At 47.0% G+C, this 25,321-nt stretch overlaps 1 protein-coding gene across 6 annotated transcripts in view; it reads left to right on the top strand.

The window, feature by feature from the left end:
- The first annotated feature begins 563 nt into the window (after nucleotides 1–563).
- The window catches only part of NMD3 (NMD3 ribosome export adaptor), a 32,659-nt gene continuing 7,901 nt past the window's right edge, over nucleotides 564–25,321 (top strand). The window contains exons 1-11 of one of the 6 annotated variants that reach the window (XM_043998317.1): nucleotides 564–591; nucleotides 1,140–1,196; nucleotides 2,273–2,407; nucleotides 6,065–6,161; nucleotides 10,692–10,772; nucleotides 11,469–11,597; nucleotides 11,832–11,922; nucleotides 13,394–13,472; nucleotides 19,008–19,104; nucleotides 21,755–21,872; nucleotides 23,792–23,937. In XM_043998317.1, coding sequence (XP_043854252.1) covers nucleotides 1,153–1,196; nucleotides 2,273–2,407; nucleotides 6,065–6,161; nucleotides 10,692–10,772; nucleotides 11,469–11,597; nucleotides 11,832–11,922; nucleotides 13,394–13,472; nucleotides 19,008–19,104; nucleotides 21,755–21,872; nucleotides 23,792–23,937 — 1,017 coding nt within the window. In that variant the 5' untranslated portion in view covers nucleotides 564–591; nucleotides 1,140–1,152. The other 5 variants (XM_043998316.1, XM_043998318.1, XM_043998320.1 and 2 more) reach the window with 5 other exon arrangements.

The following is a 25,321-nucleotide window of genomic DNA, read 5'->3' on the forward strand; positions in this document are numbered from 1 at the left end:
ATCACTTCAGCTTCAGAGCTCTAATGCAGTAAACAGTTCAGTCTCAGAGGTGGTGGACTACGGGTGCAGACCTGGGCACGCAATTTTAGACAGTTAAATGGGATGATTTGTCTTGTTCATTTGCTCTTATTTGTTCCAAAGGTGGACTCCCTTGGCCAGGGATTGAGGGTGTCAAAAAGTCACTGGGAAGTGGCTGAGGGCTTTAAAAAGTCACATTTAAAAAGTATTTATTAAGCACCTACTATGTGCCATGCACTGTGCTAAACGCTGCGGATACCAAGAAAATAAAAAATAAAACCCCCCCAAACTATCAAGAAAACATTTAAAGAGAAAAAACCCCACTTTTAAGCTCTCTGTGACTCAGTTTCCTCATCCGTCGAATGGCTTTGATGTTCCTGCTAGGGTGCTCTTTGTTATAGGGGAGACAACTCTTTCTCCCTCCTGTCTTTCCCATTCTCTCCATTCCCTCCCCTTCTCTCCTTCTCTTCCGACACCTGCCCCTTTAAGAAAGCATAGGCTCTTACTCTCGCACGATCCCGTGCATGCTCTCGCGAGATCTTCTTCCCGGAAGCGGTGGTGCCGGCGCCGCGTGTAAGGAGCCCCAGAGGGACGGGGTCCGTACCGGGGAATAACCCGGGCAGAGCCGAATAGGTCCGGGGAGGGCGGGGGAGCTCCAGGCTGTGACTCGAACCCAGGGGCGGTGGGTGAGAAGGGCCGGGCAGGGGAGGGGCTAGGGTTCCTCCTCCTTTACACAGTGGGTTACTGAGGCACAGAGAGGTTTAAGACCGGCTCTGGGTTCCTCGGCTCCTGCGGGGCAGACGCTGAGCTGAGGGGTCATAGGTCACGACCTGGACCAGATCCTCGAGGTCCCTCCTGCTTAAGGGGTAGAAAACTGAGGCGCGGGTTGTAGGCCCCGTAGGTCACGAAGGTCTGGCCATCGAGCCCACCCCTCATTTTACAGAGGAGGAAACTGAGGCCCAGGGGCACCAGTGACTCCTACCCCGGGCCGGGTCTTCCCCGCCGCCTCCCCGGGGGTGGTTGGGATTCGGGGGGATCACGTTGGGCAAGCGCCGGGTGGAGGCCCGGGACGGGGAGGAGGGTCCCCAGGTCTCTGCTTTAATGCCCCTTCCCCTTTTCAGGGTGCGCTCGACCATGGAGTACATGAAAGGCCCGGCGGTCAGCAGCACCGGCTGCGTGTGAGTTACATCTTGTCTGTTTCCATGTCTGTTTCCCCGAGTCAGTTTCAGCGGCTCAGCTGTCTCGTTCTCAGGCTACAGCTGGAGCTGGGGCTCCTGCGCTCCCGGCGGAGCCGGGACTTCGAGCAGCTCTCCCGGCTTCGGCCTCGCTCGTCCGGCGGCACCAAAGTGTTTACTAATCGTTTGGCCTCGTGAGGTTGAAGGGCTTGTCTCCCTTGGTCTGGTCAGCCGCCGTAGCCGGTCAGCAGCGCCGTAATGACCGCTGTTGTGTCTGCTCCACTTTCCATGGGTCCCGTGAGCGCTTTAGCTGCTTGAGAGAGACTGGGCGCCCGGCGGGTCCGTCTTCTTAATACCTTCAGGCTCGAGACTCAGCCCATTGCGAGGATGCAGATGATTATATTGAAGGAAAGAACCAGGATGAGGTCACAGCAGAGACTTTGAATGTAGAGATTAATTGATTAAATAATTAACCAGGAGACAGACCAATATCATGCCCAGGACTGTCACTGAAGCTTGAATTCTACATCTGGCTTCCCATTGGTTTGTATTTCACTTTGTCAATCTTAAAAATGGGATGGCATGAATATGGCCTTGTTCATCTCCTACCTATTCAGTTCAGTGAACATTTGTTATGTGTCAGACTCAGTGCTAGACTCTGGGAAGAAACAAACACTCCCTGCCCGGGAGGAGCCATCTAAGGAGGGAGACAACGTGTAAACAAACATATATACCAAGCAAGCTATATCAAGGATAAATGGAATAGCTTACATAGATAGTCATGTCTCCCTAAATTCTTTTTCTATTTTGAGTGTATTTTTGCATTTGGACTATAGAATGAAATGTCTTCTTAGGGGAAGCAACCCAAGACCTGATTGTCCCTATTCTTAATCAGTCCCAATATATAATGAATGTAGCCTATTTTAAAGACATTTTTTGAGAATGAGTTAATGTCAAAAAGAAGATCAAAGTGCAGATTGAGCCTGTTATAGTGCAACTTGAGCTCTTTGGAAGTTGTATTATCACTGTTCTGTTTGAGAAGTTTGTAATTTGCTTAATTTTGTTTCATTCCCTTCAAGCCTGTGCTGTGAGTGTGGTGTCCCCATTCCCCCTAATCCGGCCAACATGTGTGTGGCCTGTTTGCGGACGCAAGTGGACATCAGTGAAGGGATCCCCAAACAAGTCTCTATTAACTTCTGCAAACAGTGTGAAAGGTATGATATTTTAGCTTATTTAATATTAAGATTTTCATCTAAGTTGAAATGAGCTAAATGTTTTCAGGCAAGTACTTGAGAGTCCTGAATTTTACAGTGGGCTTTTCTAGTTTTTAAGAAAGAAAGAAGGTCGTTACAAAGGTAGTTATTTCTTGCTCTGATGTCTTTTCTGTAGGATTTATACTAATTGAGTTGATGTTTCTGAGAGTAGATAAGAAGAGAATATTAAGAGAAAAATTTTAGTTATTACCACTAGTTTAAGTTATTTTTGCTTAATTACTCGTCAATGTAAGTGAAATGAAAATAATCAACATTTATAGTTGGGCACAGTTGAAATTTATATTTTTAAGTTGTACAGGTGTTAAATACTTAAACTGTATTTAACTTTTTTTCTATATAAGTGCCTACTATAAGGGCAGCTAGGTGGTGCAGTGGATAGAGTGCTGGGCCCAGGGTCAGGAAGACTCATCTTCCTGAGTTCAAATCCAGCCTCAGACACTTACTTGGTGTGTGACCCTGGGCAAGTCACTTAATCCTGTTTTCCTCAGTATAATATCTTTGTCAAGAAAACCCTAAGTGGGGTCACAAAGAGTAGGACACAACGAAACAACAACAACAACAACAACAAAGTGTCTCCTTCACGCCAGGCACTCTGCTAAGATCTGGGGATACAAATGCAGAGAAAAGGCCCTGCCCTTGGGGTGCTTACAGTCTAAAGGAAGAAGACAGTGCACAGAAGGCAAGCTCGGGGGTGGCTGGGAGGGGCTGAGGGGCCCCCAGATGAGGGCAGGGTGGGAAAGGAGAGGTCTCGGGAGATAGTTCTCCTGTCTGCCTCCTTACATGGAGGTTGAGTTCATGACCACCCTGCAGTCCAAAGGGCTGAGGGCACTGATGAGGGGGTACCAAGGCTGATTGGATCTTGCAGGAGAGTGAGATTTCCCAGTGATGAGTCTACTGTGAGTGTAGCCTGGGTTTGTGCAGACCCTCCTGTCTCTGGCTATGATGACGTGGACATCCCAGGAAGTCTGGACTGGTCTTAGGAGCAGCCTATGATGGAGCAAGGCTGAGTGTGTCCTCATTGAGCAGTGGCCTGGCTGTCAGCATGGAGCCTGAGTATTAGCTCAGCCAGGTTTCAAGAAGCTTCTGGACAGAAGGTTGGACTTGCCCCTCCCCAGGACTGAAGCCAAGAGGGGGCAGCAGTCAGCTTCAGTGGGGAGACAACTGATAACAGTTATGCATCTTTGAAACAAGGATTTTTTCTTCTTGCCTTTCAGGACAGATGTCATTGTAAGGAGAGTAATCATCTTATTCTACTTTTAAATTTCTGATAGTATCTTTTCTGTAATGAAATTTTAATTTTTTCTTTTATTATTCTGTCTGCTATCTCTTGCCCCTAATTGAGCCATTTCCCCTGCCCTCTCAAAAAAAAGATAAAAGGAATGCCCTCATTCCATTAGGACAAATTCCCCATCAGCCACATCTGAAGATGTTTGTCTTGTCTTGCATTTTCAGTTCATTGGGGGGGGGGAGGGCTGTGTTTTCATCTTCAATCTCTTGGTTTATTGTATTGAACAGAATTCTAAAATCTTTCAGAGTTAGATTTTTGGGGGGTTTTGGTCTACTTACTTGGGTCTGCATCAGTTTGTCTGCCCAGTTTCTCCTGAAACCGTCCATTTTGTCATTTTTTTGGCACGGTAATATTCCATTATTTCCATACACTCTACTTTGTTTAGCTATTTTCCAATAGGACGACACCTCTTTTGTTTCCAGTTTTTGGCTAACACAGAAAGAGATACTGCAATATATTTGTGCATAGGCCTTTTCCTCTTGGTAGTCACACATCTATTTTGTGTGTGTGTGTGTGTGTGTGTGTGTTTTTAGTGAGGCAATTGGGGTTAAGTGACTTGCCCAGGGTCACACAGCTAGTGAGTGTCAAGTGTCTGAGGCTGGATTTGAACCCAGGTACTCCTGACTCCAGGGCCGGTGCTACACATCTATTTTTAATGTATAATTCAATCAATCATTCAATATACTACATCTGTATCTAGAATTAATCTTAGCTAATGGAAGGAAACGCCTGTTAGTTGATAGGTGGAGTGGCCTGGAATCAAGACTTCTTTTCTTCCAAGGTCTAACTTTGGTTGTTCCTGGAGGTAAATCTCCCCTGCTCTTTGTGGTGGGACAGGATTGTGGACTAGTTGGTATCCACAGCTGCTTAACAAAAGGCAAAAACACTTCCCTGCTTTGGCTGGTGAGGATGGAGAACCAGGGAGCAGTCTACCCACTGAGAGTGCTTGGGGATTAGTGGGTCTGATTGCAGGGTGTGATTTTTGTTGTTGTTGAGGCAGTTGGGTTTAAGTGACTTGCCCAGGGTCACACAGCTAATTAAGTGTTAAGTGTCTGAGGCCGGATTTGAACTCAGGTCCTCCTGACTCCAGGGCCGGTGCTCTGTCTGCAGTGCCAGCTAGCTGCTCCTTCAGGGTGTGCTTCTAGACTTGAGTGGGTCCTGTCTATCTTTCCTGGAGGACCTATTCTTTTTTTTTTTTTTTTTGTGAGGCAATTGGGGTTAAGTGACTTGCCCAGGGTCACACAGCTAGTAAGTGTTAAGTGTCTGAGGCCGGATTTGAACTCAGGTCCTCCTGACTCCAGGGCCGGTGCTCTATCCGCTGCGCCACCCAGCTGCCCCCAGGACCTGCTCTTTTACGCTGGTGGGCTGGGTGGTTTCTTCGGAAGGGGGTCCTGATTGGGAACCCTCGGCCTTGAGGGCTAATGTCTGTCTCTGGGTAGTGAGGAGGCTGTCAGGCTCCCACATCTGTACAACTGGCAACATGTGACCTTTAATCTCTCAAATGACAGTTTTAAGTTCTGAGAGAACATTTTTAGTAGAAAGACTGCTGCATGGTGGTGCTGGGGGCAGGGCTGGGGGCAGGTGCAGGGAGGTCAGAGGCCTGGACTCCTTGGATCTCTGGGGCTCAGTTTCCTACTCTGCAAAATGGGAGTGGGACCAGGCATCTTTTCATGCTCCCTCCAGATCTAATTCCATGGCTTTCATGGGCCTGTAAAGTTGTAAGTTAAGGAAGGCCTCACGAATTCTTGTTAAACTCTTTTGAATACGATCTTCCTGAGTATCCCAAGGGAATCAGGATTAATGGGCCAGTGTGGAAAAGCCTCTTTTGTGGTCATTCAGGTATGCTGTTTCTGAAGTTTGCTTAGCACTTGAATTAGTGTAAGTATTTTTCAAGAGGACAAATGGTTTTCTAAAACTTTAGAAAGTTCTCCTTCCATAGAAGAGGGTCAGGTGTCAGTTGTCTGTTCCCTAAAGCAGGTCTCCTAGGAACACCATTCAGGAACACCTTACCTTACAAACCTAAATGAAGTTATTATTTAAAAATAAGAAAACTGCAATTATTTATGTTGAATGTTTATGGAAAATAAGTCAGACGGCATTTTATATCACAAGGTTTTAAGTAAATATATGAGATAAAGTATACATCGTGAGATTTTATAATATTCAAAAAATTATTGAGATTTCCTTGTTTTGTTAGCCTGGCTGACAACTTCCTGATTCAGTTATCCTGGGAAATAGACATTCTTCTAAATACTTCAGCTGACTGCCCTTTGTACACCTGTGTGTGTATGATTTTTCTTTCTTCTCAGGTATCTTCAGCCGCCAGGAACATGGATCCAGTGTGCCTTAGAGTCGAGGGAACTTCTTACTTTATGTTTGAAGAAAATCAAAGCCTCTTTGAGTAAGGTAGGCTAATTACCTGCTAGAACTAGGGGTAGAGATCAGACCTTGGGAGCTCCTTCATAGCAGGGGAGAAACTAGAAGGAAACAGGAATTGTAAGATTCAAGAAGAATGCTCAGACTGGGATTTCTGGTTGGCTGGGGTTTGGTTCTTTTCTTGTCTGGCTCTTTGCAAAGCGCTGAGATGGCCCCAGAGGAAAGGCAGAATGGAAGTTCAGATTTTATTTTAGCAAAGAGCTTGTGTTTGCACTCGTGTGTCTTTTAAACTTATAAGTCACCGACCTTCCCCTCTGCATGAGTTAGTTAGAGGTGTGATAAATTGCTGCTCAGAATCAAGCCTTTGGTGATAGACTTCATCATGAGAACATGTGTCAGGAATGCCTAGAGAACCTCTCTGCAAACGCTTGTGAGGAAGGCAGGCCGCTCGGGCTTTAGTGAATGGGATGGCATCAATCGTGGCAGCGTTCAGTGACCTTTCCACTTTGCCTGGCACCTCCGTCCTTAGAGCATTATGCAAAGTAGATAATACTGATAGCTTCTCTTAAGTGTAATCAGACTTCAGAGATTCCCTCTCTTCCATCAAAGCTGAATTTAGAAAAGCTTTCTTGGGTTGAAAGAAATTCATGTCATGTAGGGCTAGTCTCAGGCTTATTAAGCTGATTTTTATGATTTGCACATACCTTGCCTCATCAAGCTTTTATCCGCCTTTTCATATTTATAAGTACATGCTTTTTCATGGACATTTTTTAAAAGGAAAATTGGCTTTTGGTTGAAAGTCTTGATGATTTGTCGTGGATGAAATCCTTTCCACATGCAGTGCTTCCTCACAGCGGGAGGTGGGCTGGGGGTGTCAGAGGCTTTCTGAGCGTGCACAGGCCCTGCTGGGTTCTCCCACAGTGGAAGACTTTGAGTGTGGGTCCAGTGACAGGGTGTCTGCTCCCTGGAGACCAGCCCAACCAAGTGTGGTGAGGCTCATCACCAGAAGGCCAGCTGCTGAGGCAGTGCGGGTGTCAGTACTTTGTAGCCCCCTTGGTGAAAAGGGGGCAGAGGTGCCAAGAAAGACGTGGTTCTCAGACCTGTAAACAAGTACTGGGAAGGTGTGGCCTGGGTTAGTCCACTGACCAACAAGTAGATGGAGATGCTACCACAGCTAAAGGAATGGGACACCTTCAGCTTGTTGCTAAATGAAAGGATGGGCGACTGGACTCACAGCTCTCCTCAGACTGTGAAAGGGCCAACTGGAAGAGCTGCAGGTTCTGCCCAACAGGGCCGTCTCACAGGCGGACCAGTGTTCACAGCGCACACAAGCACGGCGACGGCTGTCGAGGTAATTATGGCTTGTGCATCTACGTCTGTGGTAGATAATGAAGATGTATAGAAATCTGCCCAGAAGTCAACAGGGAGCCTGATTCTTGCTGCACTTGAGCAAGCGCAGGCAGAATGACAAAAACTATGTTGGGAAATAGGGTTCGGGATGAAGAAATAAGAGGCCAAGACAGCCAGAAGCTGGGCAGCCTCTCCCTTGGATGGAAGGAGTACTTGGAGAAGGGAGTCGGGAGATAGTGGGTGTGGTGGGCACCGAGCATCACTTCACAAAAAACTGGACAGGAAACAACTGGCTGGAATCAGTGGGCTCTGTAGGGAGGTAGTCAGCGGTTAGAACAGAGGGGCCCGTCGATCCAGATGAGAAGAAAGGGCCAGCAAGGAGACAGATACATCCCAATGTGGCTGAATAAGCTGTGGGATGAAAAATGTGAAGGGAACAGAAGTGGGAATGTCAGCTGCACCCCTCTTTTCTAAAAAGTTGAATCGATGTAAAGGAATTGTCATGATAAGGAGGCCCCCAAATTCAGAAACAGGCAGACACTGTGGGATATGGGAGGGAGAATAAGCACTTTAAAAACACCTACCACGTGCCAGGCACTGCTGAGCGCTTTACAAGCATTTCATTTAACCCACTCAACAGCCCCTTGAAGTAGATGCTGTCAGTGTTCCCATTTTACCCTTGACAAAACTGAGGAAAACAGGCTAAGTGACTTGCCTGGGGGCATGTTGCCATTAAGTATCTGAGAACTGATGTAAACTCAGGTCTTCCTGACTCTGGGACCAGGATTCTATCCTGGACCACTGACCTGCCCTGACATACAAGTACATCACCTCACAAAACAGATGCACAGTTTTTGGAGAGGTAGGTGTGAGAGCTAGCCAAGCCAAGAAGGACATGGAAGGATGGAATTGGTGGGTGTCACCAGAAACCCGGACTGCTTGTTTAAGATATTACCTAGATGGTAAAATTCTAAGCTACTGCTGCTGCTCTAGTTTTTTAAATCATGCCTTTAAAAAGTGAAGCCGTTTCATTTAGTTGGCTCCTTCTGTAGCCAGAATTCCTCTTTGGTGTTCTGGAGAGCCCCCAGACTTGTCAGGAAGAAGAGCAGCCCATGGGTGTTTATTTTTGTTTCTTCCCCTCCTCTGCCCCTTCTTTTTAAACAAAAGCTCTAAGTGCTGGCCATGATTGCAGGATTTGAACGGCAGGTTATAGTTTGATCAGGAAGCAGCCAGCTGTGGATTTCGGAGCCGAAAATGGAGCATAAAGTCTCTTGACTTAATGTGACCTGAATGCCTTGTAAGGGTGTGCATGGACAGGACCTTACAGAAAGTGGCATCTGCTAAACCTAGAGATTGGAAATGTCAATGCAAAATGCTGGAGGAGGCTCTTCTGTTCCTGGCGTGATGATGTCACTTGGATCCGGTTTCAGCCGGTCCGTCCCATCAGGTTTGGAGAAGATCATCGGTACTTATCCCACGTCCAGCACCACGCCCCTTCATTGGTTTGGCTTTGGGGGCATTCCCAGAGTGCGTACAGCTAAGTCTCATTCCCTCTGTTCCCCTGCTCAGACGTCTTGGATTTCGGTTGGTGGAAATTCCAAAGTCACTCGGTGACTTGATGGGCCGACTGGCTGGATGCTGCTGTTCCGGTTCCCAGTGAGGTGTTGCTGCTGCTTCTAGGAGGCAGCTGCGAGGAGGGTCTCGGAGAATGGATTGGGCCATTCATAGCGGGCTTGAGGGAAGTGTGGAAACCTGCCCTTAGGAGGTCTGGCCATTTACCTCAGGCCATGTGGAGGAGCTTAGAATCACAGGCCTCATTCAGAGCCAGGCTCAGCTGCCTCTTGGAGGAAAGCCCCCCCCCCATTAGGCTGGGAGCCCCTCATGGGGTGGGGGACGGGATGGATGGACTGTCCTTTGCCTTTCTTTGTATTCCCAGTCTTAATACCATGTGCGGCACATGGTAGGGGCTTCATAACACCTTGGTGATGGGCTGGGTCTCTTTTCTGCTTTCAGGGTGTATTTCCCCACTTTCTCCAGTCAGGAGTAAAGTGATCAGAGGCTTGTCCCAGCTTGTCCTCTCCTGACACTCAGTGCTTGGTGGCCAGGCCCTTGTTCTAGCCCCTGTGAGAGTGTGTGTGTGTGTGTGTGTGTGTGTGTGTGTGTGTGTGTGTGTGTGTGTGGAGGGGGGGGGTGGACCAGACCTGTGACTTCATTGATAATGGGAACTCCTGGTGAGGAAACTCCCTCTACTGATGCAGGGAAGCGCCTGCTTTCCAGCCTGGGACCTGAGACTGTTTCCTTGGGCATTGAAGTGTTTGGTGGCCCCCGCAGGGTCCCATGGCCAGGGGCTGTCCGGAGCCTGGGGTTGGCTGCTGGTCTCCGGTGCCACGCTGCCTCTCCTAGAGACATGTGCAGAACGGGCAGACAGTGCTCTTGGGGCCTTCCTTTGAGTCTGACCCTCTCACCGGCAGGGGAGGGTGCAGGGCCATGGAGAAGGTGACCTTGGCTGCTCTCAGTGCCTGCTGGGCCGTTGGTGAGCTCTTGGCTCAGCCTGGGGCCACTCCCTGGCCTTCACTTGGTGGGTTTAGAAGCAAAGCTCTCTCAGAACAGCAGTCACCAAGTGCTTCCCGAAGGAAGAGGAGACTCCCCAACAATCTTGTCAGTGGTGCGCTCGTGCCATTCCGAGGACAGTGAGAGTTCTCACAAGGGACAAGATGTCTTTTTGTCTCCCTTAGTAAACATTATGTGTTACAACATGGATCAGATCTACTGTGTGTTAATGTATGCCCCTTCTCCCTCACTGGTCCTGCTTCGGTGCCCATGGTGCCTGTGACCTCTGGGGTGGACCCTTTGGTGGTGTTCTGTCTGACTCTTTGTGACCCCATTTTGGGGTTTTCTTGGTTAAAGATGTTGCAGTGGTTTGCCATTTCCTTCTCTAGCTCGTTTGACAGATGGAGAAACTGAGGCAAACAGGTGAAGTGATTTGCCCCGGGTCACATAGCTAATAAATGTCTGAGGTTGGATTTGAACTCAGGTCTTCCTGTTTGCAGGCCCAACCCTCTATCCCTTGTACCCAGCTGCTCAGGAGTGGAGCCTTGCCCTTATTTAATTCTGGGAGTGAGATCTGTGCATGACTGAGCTCATTCTCCCTTTTCCCAGGGAGGTGGGGGAGCTTCTTCATGTCTTGTTTTTGTATTTGTCCCATTGAAGGTGCGACTGATTGAAGCTGGCTTTGTTTGGACTGAACCTCATTCCAAGCGGCTTAAGGTCAAACTGACTATCCAGAAAGAGGTGAGTTAGAAAAGCGGGCAGCTATGGAACCAGAAGTCCTGTTGCTTTGAATGTGGGTCAGAAAGGGGCTGGCAGTGCTAATTCCATCATATTAATTCTCTGCTTGTTTTGGGGTCACCAGCACACCTGGCTGGGCCCTCAGGGAAAGCAGACACGTGTGTACTGGGGAGACTGTGGGCTTAGATTAGCTCTTGACAGGTTTTTCCAGCTAAAATAAAAACATCAGCCAAGAGACCCTTTTGTTTCTTTTGAAGATTGCTCTTTCCACCTCCCTCTCAATTTCCACAGCTGAATTATATATAGCTCATCTTTCTTCAAAGAAAATATTCCCAAGTGAGGCTGCTTTAATTTAAGACTATTTCACAGCCTTTGAAATGTTAATATAGGACATCCTGGGGCTTAATCACTGTATCTTTTTACCTTTTTGATCAAATAATCTGCCATTTTCTACATATAGGATGTTAAATCTGGGTAGTTTATCCTTAATTAATATAAAATACATTCTGAAGTCACTTATGTGAACAGATTTTCGATGAAAGAAGTGATAAGATGGCATGGGTTGATGGGCCTTTCAGGTATTAACTGTGATGTAGTATCAAATCTTGGAGCAGCCACTGGTAAGGAGGCTTCATGTTTTGAGATGGACGCGGCTTACCCCGGGGAGAAATGCACAGAATTGTTGCTTTTTCCACCCAGGTGATGAACGGTGCCATCCTGCAGCAAGTGTTTGTGGTGGAGTACGTGGTTCAGCCACAGATGTGTGATGCTTGCCATAGGGTGGAGGCCAAGGATTTCTGGAAGGCTGTGGTTCAAGTCAGGCAAAAGGTAAAAATGCTGTGATGAGGGGCGACAGGTGCGCCTTTCGGTGATCCTTGTATTTTTTTATTATTATTTTATGTTTAAGAGCGCATATTTACAAGGATGTTGCTAGGATCAGTTTTTGGTAATCCACTGTACATTATTAGTGTGCTCTTTACAGTTGATGGTTTTTTGTTGCTCTTTGACCTCAAGTTCGTTCTAGGTTTAATCATTGAACTTTATTTTTCGATTCAAATTTAGACCTTGCACAAAAAAACTTTCTACTATCTGGAGCAGCTGATCCTGAAACACAGGGCACATCAGAACACCCTCCGTATCAAGGAGATTCATGGTGAGTCATAGATTCACTTGCATTTTTAAAATTTGAAGTTAAATTTTAATTTTTTCACCGCAGATTTCATATTCCAAATCTGACTTTTCCCCTTATAGAACATTCCACACTCCACTTGTCATGTGGGAAGGGGTGAGAAAGGGCGGGGACTAAAGGAAAAGACACAGATTCTTCCGGAGAGGAGAGATCTGGAGGCCTTGGGGCATTTTTGATGAGCACATAAGTGCACTGGCATAAAGAAGTGCAAGGTTTGGGATTGCCATCATTTAGAATGGACTGGAGGGGGCAGCTAGGTGGTTCAGTGGATAGAGCACTGGCCCTGGATTCAGGAGGACCTGAGTTCAAAGCTAGCCTCAGACACTTGACACTTACTAGCTGTGTGACCCTGGGCAAGTCACTTAACCCTCATTGCCCTGCAAAAAAAATAAATAAATAAATTATTAGAATGGACTGGAAGCACTTCTGACTTATTTATTTACCGCGTGATTTATTTACTACGTGTCTTCTAAAAAGTCATTTGAAAGAAACAATAAGCAATAACGTGCAAGTGCCAATTAGCCACACTTTCCTCCTTAGTGATGGCGAGGCACCATGAAAAGAGGCCATTAAACTTTTCATTTGCCTGTAGTAACGTCTGCTTGGGGCTTTCTGTGTCACAGATCTGTGGGATAGAGAGCATTAGAAGGGGCTTTTCTCGCTTGGAATGGTTGGCTATCTTGTTAAGGATAGTGCTTCCTGGGGCTGCCTTTTTTGGTTTCTTTTCTTCTAAAGACGTAACTAGAAGGAACATGTTGAGGGATAATTGGGGGGAATGGATGGGCTCAAAGAATTGGCAGATGAGGAAACTGAGGTGGACTTGTCCAAGGTCAAGGTGGCCACATCCAGGGCTTTCTCTTCACTGGCCTCAGCTGACCACCTGAATCTTCATTTCCGTGAACATTCAGTGCTAATGGGACCAAACTATTAAAGACAGTTCAGCAAGTGATTGATCGAGGGCCTCCATCCCATGCCGGACTTCCGGGTGGGGCTTGTGGCCAACAAGCAGACAGAGAAGGATTGGCCACAAGCTCAGTCCAGGAGTGTAAGGAGACCAATGAGCCCTGTGGTCTCCTGGGGCGTCCCAGTATTATTCACTGGGAGAACTCTTGAGTAATGAGTTAGTACAAGTTCAGGGGGAGACGTGGCAGTTGAAAAAATGTGACTTTTGTCTAATCCTGAGGACGTGTTGGTGGCGCAGGGCAGCGATGGATGGTCTTGGGCTACATTCTGCTTTATGGTATGGCCCCGCGGTTGGGTGACCCTACAGAAGTCAGCTGGCCTTGCGCCCTACTTTGCTCATGTGTAAATGGGGAGTGACCACCTCCAGAGCCCTTGGTAAACCTTGGCGTTAGATTGAGGCTTCTGACAGCAGCCTGTTGAGAGGTCCGTGGGTGGGACAACCCCTTGATGGTGGCCTTCCTTTTCCTCTCAGACGGCCTGGATTTCTATTATGCTCAGAAGCAGCATGCCCAGAAAATGGTGGACTTTCTCCAGTGCACTGTTCCTTCCAGGTACGTGGGGGTGGGAGGGGCCGCGTGGGCTGCTGCTGGGAGGGATTTAATTTACGTGCACCTCTCAGGCCCCTAGGAGTGGGAGAACAGAAACATCTGGGGTGGTTGGTGTTGCTGTCACTTCGTTAGAAATGTGCCTGTGGTTTTTTATAGCATCTCTTGTGTCCCCCAGGGCTGTGTAGGGAGCAGCCTTTGTGTCAGCAAGAGACCAAGATAGACTTAGGAAGATGGGGCTGACAGACCTGAAGTGAACCGGGGACCGTGCTGAGGTCCTTGCGATTGTCCCCGGGATGGAGGAAGGCTGTCGTCTGAGGCTCAGAGGAAGGAGGGAGGGCAGTGTTAGCGCAGATACAGGGCTGGCCATGAGCCCAGCGCCTGGGAGGACGGTGCAGGCTTCTCTTGTGCCCACGGGAGCTTTAGCTCTGTGCTGGAAGATGGCTGGGGTGAGGCTGCAGAAGCAGCGTGGGGCCAGGCATCTACTCAGTTCAACCAGTGTTAACTGCCTCCCCTGGGCCAGGTACTGAGCCGGGGCCCGGGAACACAGACAGAAGCACAAAGATGGGTGTGTGAGGAGGTGAGATGGTACGGGGGGTGTCCCAGGGTGGTCCCAGGTAAAGATAAGAGAAGGTAGGGAGTGATGGGGACTGACAAGGCTCTCTGGGTATTTGAGAGGGGAGAGAGCACGTGGTGATTGGGGAGGCTGCATTAAAGAGACAGGAGTTCTGCCTGTGAGGCCTCCTTTCCAGCCTCCTTTGCTTGATTCTCATCCGGGGCACGCCCATTAATCTGGGCTCTGTCTTAAGCCCTCTCCCTGATCTTCTCTCTTGATGTCTCATCATTTCCTCTGGGCTCAGCGACCATCTCCACACTGGTGATTCCCAGAGAGGGGGAGGGAGGGAGGGGAGGGAGTGTGTGTGTGTGTGTGTGTGTGTATCTGTTTGTCTGTCTGTCTCTCATTTGGACACGGGCTGTCCCTGGAGCATCTCAGACTCAGTGTGTCTTTCACCCCAGCCTTTGCTTCTTCTGACTTCCCTGTTAGTCTTGTGGAAACCCCATCCCCCATTCCCCTGTGCCCAGATTCGCAGCCCACCCTGACTCCTTACTCTGAGTCCTCCCCACAGCTCCTCGTCATCCCCTGCTTGTGCGTCCTGCTCTCTTCCCTGCTCAGCCACCCCCAGTTCAGGCGCTTGTTGCCTCTTGCTTGGACTGTCTGAGGAGCCTTTGAAGTGGACTCGCTGTCTCTAGGCTCTCCTCACACCAGTCCAGCCTTCCCACAGCTATGTAGGTGATCTTTGTAAAGCACGGGTCTGACCATGTTATACACACATGCACATGCACATACATATGTGCACACACGTACACAGTATATACACATACATGCAAATGCAGACACATGTGCACACGGACACAGAAATGCATGCCCTCAGTAAACTCTTGGGGATCTGTGTGGCCTTGAAGGCTCTTTGCCGCCTGGATGTCTCTGTCTTTCCAGTGTGTACCATGTCATGGTCTCTCAGCACTCTGAGTCCCCTGCCTGGAATGCCCTTGGCTTCACCTCCTCCTCCCATCGCTGGCTTTCTTCACACTCAGCCCCCTGCGCTGTGTGCTCCTGAGGCCTGTCCCCGTCCTCTTGGCCTCTGGTGCCTCCCCTTTGAGGCTGTCTTCTGTGTCTTAGGGGTATGGGTCTGGTCTGTGTGTGTTGTCTGCCTGAAGGGATGCGTGGGAATCCCCCCTGTGTCTGGGTGCTTGATAAGGGCTTGTCCGTTGGTTGGTGGTGTTAAGGGCTAAAATTCTACCTAAACTGTCTAAAATATCTAGTGAGTGGTCGCCAATAAATTATAAGCTTTAGCAAGAGTTAGACTTTTAAGCATTTATTAAGGAGAATAAGAATTTGGTAAAGAGAGAGAGAAAGGCCTAGATTCCTATCTATTAAAGGGAGAGCACATTTCTAGCTCCGCTCTCCACCAGCGTCCTCAGGAAAGAGCCCCAGACTGAGCGCCAGTCTCTTCCTTCCTCCTCCCACTAGTCCGCGTCACTTCCTGACTCCTGGTCTTGCCCTCAAAGACCTTCCCTTCATGGGCAGAACTCTTCTACAGTAAGTATACAGCAGGTGGCGTTATTCCAATCGTTACAGTCCCCCCTGTTGTTCCTCAAGAAACAAAATGTTTCCTTGACGGAACAGTAAAAAGAATATAATAACTATTGCTAACTAATAATATGTGAACAACAATATAGAAAAGGAAGAGAGGAAAGTTTTGTCCAGAGGGGTGATTTTTTGTCCTCATGAACCGACGCTTTGACATTGGTCTTGCAAAGGGAGGGCCTCTGCAGAGAATACATATTACAGATGGTGTATATTATAACAGAAAGAGAAAAAAAACAACAAAAACAACAAATCAAAACTGTTCATTTAAAGTCTCTGAAAGTCTTTTCTCAGATGTCCTCTAGGTGTAGTCATGGAATGGAAGTCTTTTCAGGGGTTGATGTGTGGATGCTGGTAATCAGCCAGGAAAATTTCCTACAAAATTGAGCTTAACACAACTTTAAAATAGCTTTGTCAATAATCAAATCAAACAATGAAAGTTCTCAAAAACATGTCTAAGGGAATTCAGAATCTTAGTTGTTACACATGAAACATATAATAAAACAAAAATTGAACCATTCTTTAAAATTATAATATTACTATAGTCCCCCCTTATGGAGAGTAATTGAGAAGACAATTGCTGTGATATTAATTTTTAAAAATAATTTTTGTCTTTGTTTCATCACTTTTTGCATCATCTGCCTAATTATCCTCATGCCATTATGAGAAATTTTAAAATCTTATATAATTGGTAACAGATGTCAAGGCCAAATTCAACAGTGTATTTATCATGACACCTGAGATAATTATGGGGGTTACCATAAAAGAACAGAGAAATGATGGGATATGAGCATTCCCACACTTGAGCAATATGTACTGTCCATGCAGTATGCCAGGCTTAAAATAGGTGGATGGAATATATGTCCAAGCCACAGAACATATTGGAAGAAACTGAGTCAGACTTAATCAGATGCATGGGATTGAGATGTCCATGGCATCAGGCATATAGGAGGGAGCATAGAAGCCATGTGTAGAAGTGAGATGGGTGGGATGAATACTTCCAGCCATCTGTACAATATTGTGGGGAAAAATAAAATAAAATATTAAACCAAGAGAATCCAACCTCAACATTTGTCAAAAGCCGTTCCCTCGGCCATACCTTAACTTCGTGCATGTCTCCCCTCATGTAACAGTTCAATGTCTGCTCTTTGCATGTATTCCTCTTGTGATTGGATGGCATCTTGGCCAACTGGCATCTGATAACTCAGAATAAAGGCAATTAATGTCTTAAATGATAAGTTCCCATAATCCAAGTCTCATATGGATTTAAAAATTGAGGATAATAAATGATTGCAAAAAATGTTAATACATCTTGACTCAGAACACAATATATAATTATGCAACAATTTCAAATAATACCCCTTTTTTGCACTTAGTATACAATTACTTTTGTGAAAAATCAGAACATATTTAAATACAAGTTAAAGCACAACAGAATATCAAAGAAAACTTTTTTCTGAAAAAAGAAAACTTTTACAAATGTTCCCCTCTTTTTTTTTTTTTTTTTTTTTGGAATATGCTTATCAAAAATAATACTTCTAGAATCAATTTACACTTGCCATGGCAAACAATTTGCCAGGGAAATGCTTTAAAGAGTTTGATCAAATAATCAGTTGAGAAAAAATAACAAAAACAAATAACTCAGAATATGGGAGCACAATACTCCTAGAATTAACATTGTATTATGAAATCAAAACCATCTTGTAATGTTTCAAAATTAGAGAGATGAATAAATAGAAAAAAAATACACATGGAACAATAAAAGACAATGAAATTCAAACTAAGGAAATCTAAATGAATATGAACTTAATAAGAGTATTATAAAATATAAACTTGATCACATGACTATAAAAAGCTTTTACAAATATTCTCCTTGTTTTAGAAACTAAGTATAAAACACAATCTCAAAAGCATGAAAATCTCTATGAAAATAAAACCATACCATTAATTTCAAAATGTATATGTAATAGCATAGAAATCCTATGTAACCTCTGAACTGATACAATTACTCTGAGTGAATTCAGAACACTTTTGATTCCGATATCTAAAATCCCCAATACTCATATCAATACCTTGCTGCTTACTTCTACATTCCTGTACAATATATACCCTTCCATGCCAAAAGAAGCAGAGTCTTGAACTATGTTGATGATTGTCATTCTTATTCAGCTTAAGTTTTTCTTCTTTAACCCCTCTATATTGTCTGTCGGGCTTTTCACCATACAAATGCTTTATAAGATTACTAATGAAAGACAAAAGCAGGTTAGCAAAATTATGAACAAAACGAGCATATCTGGAATTTAAAGAGTTTTCTAAGATTGTCTCAAAAGCACAGCCAGGCTGGAGAAGGGCTGAGCCTGAAGCTGCAAATGTAGTTACAGAAAGTTGAGCATGCGCATCAGATCTCTGGACTTCCCAGGCAGGGGAAGTAATGGGCTTGGCCATGGGAGGAGTAGAGGGTGGGGTCTGGGGAGGAGGGGAGGGACCAGAGCAATTTGAATCAGACTTGATTTTGAACTCAGGCCTGGATTCCTCTTCTCCCACTTTGCCTCTAGGTGCTAGGGGATTAAAAGCTTCTAGAGGGTGGGTCATTGCCTCCAGGCATGCAAAATTAAAGCAACAATTAGTGTTAGAACTGGGAAAAGCTGCAGGAATCTCTTCAGGCTTCTCTGAAAAAGCATGGTTGGGAGAGGGAGAGATATTTCCTTGTGTGAGTAAGTTGCTGGCTCTTTTAACAAAAATAAAAAGAAAAATAGAAAATCCACAAAAACAAAGCACTAACATGATCTTATCTCCCATTTGTCTGGTTAAACAGACTAAAATCAAAAATAGGATAATTAGGGAGTTTAAAAGGTCCATTCGAAAAAATTTAAAGGAAAACACAGCCAGTGCGCCAGTACTTAGCAGTTAAAGGGAGAGGGAGGGGAAATTTCTTACCCAACCAGCAGATCAGAAGAAGACTGAGGGTTAGCTTTCCTCTTCGTGGTCAGCCATCTGTTAAGGGCTAAAATTCTAGCTAAACTGTCTAAAATATCTAATGAGTGGTCGCCAATAAATTATAAGCTTTAGCAAGAGTTAGACTTTTAAGCATTTATTAAGGAGAATAAGAATTTGGTAAAGAGAGAGAGAAAGGCCTAGATTCCTATCTATTAAAGGGAGAGCACATTTCTAGCTCCACTCTCCACCAGAGTCCTCAGGAAAGAGCGCGAGACTGAGCGCCAGTCTCTTCCTTCCTCCTCCCACTAGCCCGCGTCACTTCCTGACTCCTGGTCTTGCCCTCAAAGACCTTCCCTTCATGGGCAGAACTCCTCTACAGTAAGTATCCAGCAGGTGGCGTTATTCCAATCGTTACAGTGGTTTAAGATTAACATCTTTATTTCTTTAATTTTTAGATCCAAATCTTCACAGAGACTGATCTCGCATGACATTCATAGCAATACGTACAATTACAAAAGCACTTTCTCTGTGGAAATTGTTCCCATCTGCAAGGTAACTCTATCCACTTGCTTCCTCGGAGGCTTGGACTCCAAAGTCAGCACTTGCTAATGCAAGTTAGAAACTTAGCCTTGTTCTCTTTGGGTTTAAAAATTCTACCTGATGCATATCCTTCGTAGAAGAGTCGGGGGAGCAGCGCATATAAGACTGGGTGGAAATGATTCATTCACACGTCTGACTGTGCCGGCAGCGAGCGGCCTGATCTGGTCCACAAGAGTGGATGCTAGGGGAGGCTTTGTGAGGTCCTTGCTGGGGGGTGGGGTGGGGTGGGGCAGGGCAGGGAGGTTCAGGAAGTTTCTCTTTCCTTTAGGTTTTGGGCTAGAAAGCCATTTAATAAGGGCCTTTAAAATAGCAGTCAGGGGGCGGCTAGGTGGCAGAGTGGATAAAGCACTGGCCCTGGATCCAGGAGGACCTGAGTTCAAATCCAGCCTCAGACACTTGACACTTACTAGCTGTGTGACCCTGGGCAAGTCACTTAATCCCCATTGCCCGGCCAAAAAAAAAAACCAAAAAAGACAGTCAGCACGATTGGCACATGTGTCCTTTACAGTAACCACGTGAAGCAGGGGCTCTTCTTAGCCCATTTTGCAGAGGAAGAAGCTGAGGGTCTGAGAAGTTGAGCGATCTGCCCGGAGCCCCCAAGGTTCCAATATAGAAGTGTCTAAGGCAAGATTCAGACTCAAGTCCGCCTGTGCCTGGGACCGGCGCTCTCCCACGGCACCCCTGCAGCTTTAGAAGGGCAGATTCCCATCTTCAGAAGCCCGTGGTGGCTCCCCGTGGCCCACTGGGGAAGGAGGTCCGAGGTCTTCCCTCCCAGAATCCCAGGCCTGCTTTTTAGTCCCATCTCCCAGCACTGCCCCAGGGCGAGGAGGCCCCGGTGTCTGGTTCAGCACCTGCAAGTAGGAGCCCTCGATAAAGGTTTCTCGAGTCGTTGGCATCACCCACTGTAAACAGTGGCGACTCTCCTTTCTTTCTGGCCTTCTGTGATTTTGGTCCTGCGGTGTCCCTGGCCGGCAGGTTGGGCCCCTCACAGCCTTTCTGTTGCCTGTGTCTCTCCTCCCCCCACCCTCCCAAGCCCTCTGGCCAAGCTGGTCACCAGTGGCCTTGTTCTGTGGTTGTTATGTCTGGAAGCGTACAGAGCGCTCTCCTTGTCTCCTTGACCTGAGGGTGATAGCAGCTGCCGGCTGAGGGCTTTGCCAACGTTACACAGAGTGGATGGACTCCGCACTGGTCCTTGGCAGGCCTCCTTGCCCCTTGGTTGTGGGGCGGAGCTGAAAGGGTGCTGGCTCTGGAGCTGGGGGTCTGGCTTTCTTCTCTGTCAGATGAGCGGGTCGCCCTGCATCTTCTCAGTGCCCTCCCTTGTAGCACCGGCTTCTGGGGAATGGTCTCTGACCCTCACTGTTCCACCGGGTACCAGAGATTTAGCACCAGCAGCAGGGGGGTGCAGTGGATAGATCTGGGCACTTGTAGGAGGACCGAATTCAAATCCTGCCTCAGGCACTTTCACATCGCCTCTCTCTGCCTCAGTTTTCTCATCTGGGTACTTTAACAGCACCTGTCTCACAGGATTGTTGGGAGGATCAAATGAATCACCTCAAGTAAAGTACTTTGTAAACCTTTGTTAGATTGTATCCGCAGAGCCTAGAACAACGTCTGACACTTAGTGAGTGCTGGCTGATAGGTGGGAAGTAGGTTGTCAGATTGAAGTGATGATGTAATTATGGTTCCGCATGTCATTTATGCTGCTGTGTTTAAAGCTTAGGCTCTGCCTTCCTTTTAGCTTAGGAATAGTTTAGAGTAAAAAAAGGAGGAAGCTTCGATGACTTCATTCATTCATTCACATCACAGACCTGTGTCCACAGCTGGGCGTGCCCGTGTCCCTGTGTTTGGTGTCTGGGGGAAAATGCAGAGGATTTCAGGACTGTCCTGGAACCTGGAGTTTAGTTGTAGGGGATGTGTGTCAGGCATGGAAGGTGTCAGGTGCCCTGAGAGCCGCTCAGACTCAGTGGTACCCCAGCGCAAAGCTATAGGAAGTCGCTCGACCTTTGTTCAAAGAGCTCCCTCCCACCTTGAACACTCTCCAGGTCTGTACTTCACCTTCTACGGATACTGGAGTTTCAGTCCCTGGCTCTTCAGCTGATATTGGCATATTTATATGTAACTCTATAGAGATGTTGATGGAGGTAGAGAGGTCAGTGTGAATTGGATTTGAGTAAGGTTTTATATCTGTCTGTCCATATCAATGTATTTGGCGGAACGAGAGCTAAATGTTGCTTTGGTTAAATTTTTATTCTTGTGGATGTTCATGGGAGTTATGAATTGCCTAAGATCTGGTATGTGTTTGCATAGTAGTGTTTTACGGGTGCGTGATTAAGCATGTAATGTCACCAGGGGCTCTCAGTTCTGGGTCTGAATAAAATGGCACTAAAGGTAGCTGTGCCGAAGAGAAGGGGCTCTCGGAGAAGTCGGCCGTGTTTAAAGCGTTTTTGATCAAATGGGATGTTCGTGTGTCTGGATTTCAGAATGAGCTCTTTAGTTGGAGTTGAGCTCGCAGGCTTTGGAAAGCTGCACATTGGGGACTTATTGGGGGGGGGGCTCACGTTGCTTGTAAAAATCATCTCTGCTTATTTCTGTTTCCACACAGGACAATGTCGTGTGTCTGTCTCCAAAACTAGCACAAAGCCTTGGCAACATGAGCCAGATTTGTGTCTGTATCCGAGTTACCAGTGCTGTCCACCTCATTGATCCAAACACACTGCAGAGTAAGGCTTAGTGTGGTTTTTTTGTCCTGAAGGCTGTACTTCTCTGGGTGTGGCAGTAAATTGTGTTCATTATTGTTAAAACTATTCATTCTGTGCCCTTGAATTACATAATTCTGATTCTTGGAAAACCTTGTTCTTAAAAACAGGAATTAGAACCACTGCTGCAAACTTATTTACAAAAGGTGAATGGGAATTGAATGGTGAAGAAAGCATTTGATTAAAAGAACCCTCCAGTATCATTTGATAACGTTTATGGAAATTATCTCTTCTATTATTCCTTAAAATGTTTTCTTGTATAGATGTTTCATTCCATTAACTTTTACTGAAATTGGATTGTGTTTGTGCTCCGATCTAATTTTTGTGACTGATTCATTTAAAGTCTCATGGCCACATTTCAGTCTATTTGAAAGCATTTAGGGTTTGCAAAGCAATAAAGCAATTTGCTTTTCGTGACGAAGTGGAGATGTGGCATTACTCAGATTGTTAGCTAATGCCATTGCTATCCTGGAATTTAGATAAAACTCATTTGAAAACTTCCATTCTAGAGGAATGATCTGTTAAAGCAAATTATTTTTCTCCTTTTTGGTCTGCTTTTATTTTTTAAATTTGTAGTTTTATTTTTAAAAGACTTAGTTTGGAATTTACCTTTAACACAAAGTTAGCAAAAAATGAATAGTCTCTCGATAAGAAACAGCAAATGATCTTGATATAGTCCATATGTGATGTGTAAAATTTAATGTGGTCACCTGATTTCTGTCCCAAGATTGGGGAAAATTAACTGGGGTTTCTAATATATTTGTGACTTATAAATTAGAAGCTACCGCACCAGTTTGGGGGCATTAAGCATTTATTAAAACATACCAAGTATTAGTAAAAAGTGAACTCCTGGGTCAGGAAGTGAAGAAAAGGCCAATCTAGCCTAGACTTCCAGCCGGGCCTGCTTCTTTCTCCAAGTCCTCTACCATGAGCCTGTCCGGGAGCCAGACTGAGAGTGGAAGCTCTCTCTGATTCCGCAGGAGAGGTGGTCCTTACATCCTGCTTCAAGCTAATTCGCTAGCATCACCCAAATCCATTGGTTCACCAGAATTGAGGGTGGTCCATGAGCAGAATGTGTTGAGGTCAGAGTTCACACGCTCTGAGAACACACCCTCTTTTTTGTGTGTGTGTGTGGCAATTGGGGTTAAGTGACTTGCCCAGGGTCACACAGCTAGTAAGTGTTAAGTGTCAGAGTCTGGATTTGAACTCAGGTCCTCCTGAATCCAGGGCCGGTGCTCTATCTCCTGCGCCACCTAGCTGCCCCAGAACACAACCTCTTGAGGGCCAGACAGGTGTGGTTTTAATTGAATTAACTTTGAGTTAATCAGCAAGTCAGTCAGTCCAGTCAGTCTCCTTGAGCTGGGGCCTTTGGGCAGTCCCAAACCCGTTATTTCCTCACACATGAGGTGATAGAAAAGCATTGGTGGGACCTACCCTCTGTAGGAAATGAGTTTTTCTTCCATGCAGCCCTCAGGACGGCTGAGGTCATGGCTGTACGTTTGCTCTGTCCCTTCCTGCTGGGGAATATGCACAGATTGGGGTGAAACCTGTTGAAGACTGGACAACTCCTGGTAATTCCAAGGAGGGTTTTCGAGGCGGCTCCCCCTCCTCGTCTGCTGCACGGAGTGGTTGGCCATCCCTCAGTCTGCCGCTGGACCTGTTAACATCTGGGGAGTTGGGCACTACCCATTGCTCAGAGAAAATCATCGGTGCAAACAAGTAGAATTTGTTCAGAACGCCAGGTGTAGATCCTGCCCTGACGAGCACTGAGGTTTGGGAGATGAGTTTAGAATGAGACTGTCCTCGCCTTCTGCAGCTCTGCGGACGCGCCCCGCGGCGCTCCTGGCCTGCCGCTCACTGCTGTCTTCGTTTTTTCTCTGTAGTCGCTGAGATTGATGGGAATACCTATTGGCGTTACCCGTTCAATAGCTTGTGCCACCCCAAACAGCTGGAGGAGTTCATTGTGATGGAGTGCAGTGTCGTTCACAACCTGAAAGCCGTTGCGGGGGCTGGCATGAGATCAAATAAAGTAAGGCTTCCCACCTTCCCCCAGAGCTCTCACACCCTTGTCTGGGCAGGTTTTTATTCCTGGGTTGTTCTGAATCTAGGCCACCTTCCTGAAAATAGGCCTTCTGGGAGGGAACTATGTAGTCCCAGAACAAAAATGATTCCCCAGAGCTGTGGTGTAGCAGAACCCCCGACCCATTTGGGAGGGCAGGACCCGTGTTGGGGCACTCTGGTTGGCCTTTCTGGCCGTGTTGGCCCACACTGAGTTGTTCTGCTCCAGGCACATGCTCCGGAGATCCCTGATCGCCCGTGTGGGCACCCCCGCCTCTCCTGCAGTCCCCAATGGATTGTCCTCTCCCTTGGGGTGGCCGTTGCCCAGAGCTTGTGCTCCACTGTGGAGATGTGAAGGGTGGGGGGTGTGGGGGGGGGGCTGGGAGGAGGCTGGTCCCGTTTAAATGCACAGCCGGGGGTCCTTAGGGAGGGCCCCTTGTCAAGGAGATGCCTCGTTTGGTCTTTCCCTTTCCTGAGGGCCTCTGCATGAACAGAGTTGTGAACAGCCCCTCCCCCATGCTTCCTCCCCATCCCCCAGAGTCCTTCCTTCTGCCTTGCGGTGGGTACGGGTACGGATACCTCCTCGTTTACAGCCGCTGGCGAGGCCTCCAGCCTGGGAACAAGGCTCTGCTTTTTGTGGACTTCAATGGCTCACTCTCATGGTGCCCCAGCCCGAGGTTTCATTGCCCTCTTGGATAGCTTACTCAGGGGCAAAGCTTGAAAAATCCAGTTATCCCAGACAGTCCTCACCCTCTGGAGTCAGAGGGTTCAAATCCTGCCTCTGATGGGCACTAATGTCACAACCTTCCTGGATCACACAGTTTATTTAGGTGGCTCTTGAGCTGTGAACTAGGAGCTTCTTCTGCTCCCCTGATTGCTGATTGCTGGGTTCCACAGAGCTGCCTTTCACTGTGACCGGCAGCCATGGGTCATCTGCCTGAAATCAACCAGCCAGTCAGTCAGTCAGTTTATTTGCTTCCTGCTCTCTGCTGGTCACTGGGGAACCGAAGGGAAAGGGAAGCCCTCTGTGTCCTCAGCAAGCTTGTGTTCCATCAGGAACCACACGAGGGCACGTGCGCAGAGTTGGCTTTAAGCAACCCACGTGAGACATTCCCGCCAGAGCCTCTGGCAGGGAGGCTAAAGGCACAGTCGTGGGCAGCGCCCACGCTTCATACAGGACAAATGCTGGGGGCAGTGAATGGTGTAGACAGCAGGGGATGCCCTTCTGGCTGTTTTAAAGATGTGTGAGAGAAAACATCCGCAGTCAGATGTTGGTTAGTTGTTAAAAACTGTTGATGGTGAGTCTGTGGGTGGTACCAAGTACTCCTAGGCCATGGAAGACAGTTTCCGTGGGA

This window comes from Dromiciops gliroides, chromosome 3 (genome assembly GCF_019393635.1).
Source record: "Dromiciops gliroides isolate mDroGli1 chromosome 3, mDroGli1.pri, whole genome shotgun sequence".
NCBI classification, from domain to species: Eukaryota; Metazoa; Chordata; class Mammalia; order Microbiotheria; family Microbiotheriidae; genus Dromiciops; species Dromiciops gliroides.